General features: G+C 52.0%; 2 protein-coding genes across 3 annotated transcripts in view; one reads left to right on the top strand and one right to left on the bottom strand.

Annotated features, from left to right (window-relative positions):
- Positions 1-1111, bottom strand: part of LOC126575329 (GTP-binding protein Di-Ras2-like) — a 3582-nt gene extending 2471 nt beyond the window's left edge. Inside the window, exons 1-2 of the mRNA XM_050235962.1 lie at positions 1009-1111; positions 1-38 (exon numbers count right to left, since the gene is read on the bottom strand). The exon at positions 1-38 is cut by the window's left edge and continues 402 nt beyond it. The gene's annotated coding sequence lies outside the window, so the exon portion shown is untranslated. The remainder of the gene's footprint in view (positions 39-1008) is intronic.
- Positions 1112-1717: 606 nt separating this feature from the next.
- LOC126577918 (aminopeptidase N) overlaps positions 1718-5000 on the top strand; it is an 8692-nt gene continuing 5409 nt past the window's right edge. For both annotated transcript variants that reach the window (XM_050239969.1, XM_050239968.1), the window contains exon 1: positions 1718-3380. In XM_050239969.1, coding sequence (XP_050095926.1) covers positions 3257-3380 — 124 coding nt within the window. In that variant the 5' untranslated portion in view covers positions 1718-3256. The remainder of the gene's footprint in view (positions 3381-5000) is intronic.

Raw genomic sequence — 5000 nt, 5'->3', positions numbered from 1 at the left:
TATATCTCTTTACGGTTCTGCATATAAACTGTATGCATCTATATAATAGGGTGTATAATAACGTGTATATGATAACACTCTAACAAGAACTGGCTTTCGCATTAAACATTGGCCACACACGGGACCACGGAGTTCCGGGCACGCACCACGGCGCCACTCGCCACTCGGGAAGGTGTTTCCACCTAACAACAACAACAACAACAACAACAGCAGCAACAACGATTTGTACAGCGATGCGACCACCAAACAGCAGCCTCGATGACCACAACGCGCATCACAATTGCTCCCTCGCCTACTCTGCAACACTTTTCCCGCCGCCACTCCCTACCAACCGCCGGCTGCCTGGACCACTGCGCGCCGAAAGGAGGAGGCTCCTCCGAAACCGCCTCCGAATCAACAATCTATACTAAGGAACCTATAAGCACAAAAATTCGATGTATCTTTGCGAGGACGAACTGCGTTTTGCTTTTTTCCGCGTTTTCTATGGCCACTGCAACACCACCATCATCACCACCGCTTTTTTCACGTCCGTTTTTGTGCTTCGAGCAAGCAAAAAGGGCGCTCTTGGACCGTGGACGCTTTTCCTTTAGTTTCCTATGGTCTTCTGCTGCTGGTGGAGCGAGCCCGTGCTGTGCGCTCGTCGTTGCTGCTGGTGGTCGTGGTGGCCCCCTTCTTTTTAGGCTTTAGATACCTCGTCGCCTTTTGGCGTTTATCACGCGCCCTTCGTCCGTGTGTCCGCGTGTCCGTTTGTGTGTGTGCTTGAGGGCGTGTGCGTGGGAACATTTGCGAGGGTGCGCACACGTACGGGTGCGCATGTGGGTGGACGGACAGCGAAACGTGCGTGCGTGTGGGCGGTTTGTTTTAGTTCATCAACGAACAGCCCCCCATCGGGCGGAATGGTAAACTGTCGTGACCGCGACCACCGGACACTAACTTGCTTTACTCCTTCGCATTTTTCGTCCCCGCTGACTTTTCCTTCATTTCAATGTCCGCTGCCTTGCGACGAACCTAAGGAACAGGCGACCACTATTCCCGGCCGTAGATCTCAGCAAACATTGGCTACCCGTCAGAAGGTGTCGCGTGGTTTTTCGTGGTGGGAATGAACGCCTCCTCCCAAACATGCTTAATTGCTCTTATCAATAGTCCACTGTGTTCAAGGGGGTTCGGTATAAAAGGGTTCGATTTTCCACGCCACGCTGCTAGTGCAGGTTCGGTTGCATCGGGTTGCACGGGGCCTGTGGCCCATCACTAGCCACCGTGCCGAGTGAACATTATGGTTGCTTCGATTGCTTCCCTAGGTCGCAAAAAGAAAATACAACTAGCCTCCTATGCTCCTTCATCTGACCGGCCTGCACTTTTTCGAGGTTTCAGAAAAGGTTATTCTCTTCTTTGTTTATCTTTGAGTAATTTAATTCAAACCTTTTCCCGCCTGGTTTCCAATTTATAGCAGAAATCATGGTGGTCGAAACATACGAGGCAACCCTCCCTGCTTCCTGTGTGGAGCGGAAGCGCATGCGCCCAGGACACGCCGAACAGACATCGTCACGCTTGCAACTCGCATCGTCCTTCGGCGTTCGGTCGGTTGCTTCGGCTTCACCGTCATCATCGTCGTGGTCGCGGAACATCCTTATATCCTTATGTTGATAAATCAATATATCTTCAGTCAGTCAGTCAGTCGGTCGGTCGGTCGGTGTCCGTCGCGGTCCGTGCCGAAATATGCTAACGCTGGCAGGAAAGTGTTTTGATGCTGAAGCTTCTCTGGTGCTACTACCACCCCTCCAGGATCAGGATTAACAGCGGTCCAGAAAGGCAGGGAGGACGGAGGCTGGAAACCAACCAATGTGGCAGCAAAAACAACGGCATGCAAGATGCAATACACAGGATAACCGGGACCATAGTTTTACCGCCCCAGGAGCAGCAGCAGCAGAAGCAGCAGCAGGTGCTGCAAGTACAAATAGTGAATCCCCAGTGGAAGGAAGCACACGGCGACGGCGACGGCAGCATCGGCTTCTATACAACACCGAGTGCCGGAATGGTGCTGGTGGTGCCTTTCGCTGGAAGCGTTTTTTTCCAGTGCAAACGCGGCGGATAAGCGGTACCAAGCGAAAGTAGTAGTGCACATATGGATGGAGCCAAAAACCGGAGCAGACACAGCAAGGGGACCTCGCAACGAAGCGCAACCAAGCAAATAGTGTCGGTGTGCTCGTCGTCGTCATTCAGTGTTAACAGGACATGTTTAGTGTGGTAAGGGGTGTCGCGCATGGAGTGTGGACTCGCCTGTTTCGAGTGGACAACCGCTAGCACTAGAAGATCAGCGCTTATTATACCGAGTGTAAGGAGCCGGAGATAGACCGCGCGGAGTCACAAACATACAATCCTCTCTACCCCATATAGATATAGATATATACAGTACTTTTTGCTGGCTAACCATATCTCTGATCACTTTTGGCTGTTTGGAAGAAATTTTTACCGGACAACCGGATAGAAGGAAAGTAGCAGTAGCGGTCGAGCGACAGGCAGATAGGCAAATAGAGTTTACATATTCACATTTTACGACTTACTGCTAACTGGTTGTTTAGTACCAAACAAAAAGCCCCCATATACTCTATTCACGTGTGCGCGCGTCTGTGTGTGTCTGTGTGTTTGCGCGCGAGTGTTTGTAGCCCCCTTCCCTCTTACTCAGTATTAATCGCCCACACAACCATCGCGGCAGGATCCGATTTTTCCGAGATCGAGCGCAATCAATCGCTTCTTCCGATAAGAAATTCCCCAAAAAAACACAAGCATATCATAGCATAGGACTGTATAGTGCGCGATTTCTATATTTGCCCCCGGCCGCGGATGCAAAGCATTTTCCTCGTCGATCACTCTCTCTCAGTACATACTCGCTGTGGGGCCGGGGTTAGAGTTGTTTGCTGCTTCCTGTGTGTGCGCTTGTATGTGGCAACCATCAACAAGTGGAGAGTACTTGTCCTCCTCCTCGTCGTCGTGGCTTCCGCGGACTTTATGCCCCCAAATTTGCTTCCATCGCGTTGTTGTCACCGCCACCGGCTCTCCGTACCGTCATCGGTGGTCCTCCAGTGCGCCACTAAGCAAAATACCATCGTCGCTGCTAGTAGAGTGTAGTGTGTGTTAGTACACAGTACGGCTACTGAGACATCCAAGTAGACCGCCAGACAACCAAAGTAGACGGCGAACTGAAGGATTTATAAACACAACCCAGAACAATCGCACAACACAGAGAGGGGAGGAAAGGATGAAGCGCCGGAATGACTACAAGGTCGCAATGGCCGAGAGCGTCGAGCTGGAGCCACTCGGTGGCATGGACAAGCTGTCCGAGACGACGGACAGCAAGAAGCGGAACGGCATAAACAAATTCGGTAAGCATCCGCCGCACCATCCTCCCCCTTTGTTCGCTTCGGGTCAGCTCTCTCTCTCGTCCCTCGACTCTAGGGGCGACATTTTACTTTATTGCAAATTATGGTAGCACTTCCACCCCCGTGCCCTCACCCCCTTTTCTTCTATGCTTAGTATTTTGTTTTAACGTGATGATGCTGCTGTGCTGCGGTGTACAAACTTGGTACCGCCGGGCATCCCGGAAAAGAGAAATTAGTTTCTCAACTTCCTCATTACCTCAGGCATGCATGGCAGGATGTCGCTTTCCATCCCACTTGTTTTCCATTTGCAGCAATCGGTCACTCATGTCAGGACACAGGAGGCATGCCTATGTGTGTGTGCGCGTGTGTCGGTGGTGGCCAAAGGAGCAAGGATACACGCCGTCGCCACCAGCGCTTGGTCCTTTGCTTGGTTTCTAACGCACACCACGGCGTGGAACAGGAAGCTGCACCAGGGGGACCACACCACCACCGACAGACTTTGCATCCTTTTCCTCGTTTTAGCGATTTCGCTGTCCCTTCCGGCGGCATGATTCTGGTCGCATGACGAAGGGGGCTTTGCATATGCTGCTGCTGCTGCTGGTGCTGCTGCTGCTGGTGGTGAAAAATGCTTTTCCTGCGCCTCTCGCTCTGGTCCGCGGCGTATCCTACCTTTGCGACGACGGTGTCAGCGGCGGTCGCCCATGTTGCGCATGTGCCATGGATGGTGTAGAGGGTAGAGAGAGAGAAATGTGAAAAAATATTGACAGATTCGCTATCATCATCCGCTGTATAGTCCTGTCCCGTCTGGCAATCAAACCTGAAACGCTTTCTTCGGAACGCTTCCGTCCTTCTTTTTTATTTATATGGCCGAATGGTCCTTCCGTGGCATTCGCGTTAGTGGCGCGTCCTGCTAGAGAGTGTGGAATTGTGGAACAACCGTTTAGGAGTAATAAACCGTGATCTTCTGCTAAAGGTTACCGAGGAGTTCTAGCGAAGAGAAAATCTTCGGTTGCTGCGATATACTAGCAGCAGCAGTAGCAGCAGCAACCGCGTGCATGATGCGTGAAGCAAGCCAGCACGAGCAGTGTGTGTCAGCATAATTGGCAATGGCTGACTAGATAGATAGAGGATATCCGGTGCAGTCGTGCTTTCCATTTGTGGGCCCATTTCGTAACGCAGATCGAGCAAATTCAATCACTCAATCACGGAAGTGCACGCGTCCTGCCTGCCGAGGGTTCGATGGTGCTGCAGAGAAGCAGCAGCAGCAGCAGCAGCAGCAATAGTTCTTGTTCTAAGGAAAGGGAATACAGCAACGCTCCTTGGCATCGTTTGCACGCCATTGTGACTAGATATTGCTGCCGTCAAAAGGGTCAAAGAAGTTTGATTATTTTGAACACCGCCGCTCCACCGTTGGCTCCTTAGCCCCCCCCCCCCCCCCCCAAAAAACGGTGGGTCGTGTGTTACCACTGCAGAACGCCGCTCGCCGCTCGAACCGAAAACGGAAGTGTGTGGTGTGAAGTGGGGAGGCTTTTAAGTTCGATTATTGCGTCTGGCGCTGCCTCTTGAGGCAGGAACACTAAAGCAAGCCACCTTGCCAAGCAATGCCGCAAACATAGTCCCGCA

The sequence above is a fragment of the Anopheles aquasalis genome, chromosome 3, assembly GCF_943734665.1.
Source record: "Anopheles aquasalis chromosome 3, idAnoAquaMG_Q_19, whole genome shotgun sequence".
NCBI classification, from domain to species: domain Eukaryota; kingdom Metazoa; phylum Arthropoda; class Insecta; order Diptera; family Culicidae; genus Anopheles; species Anopheles aquasalis.
This window is presented reverse-complemented; position numbering and strand designations above follow the sequence as displayed.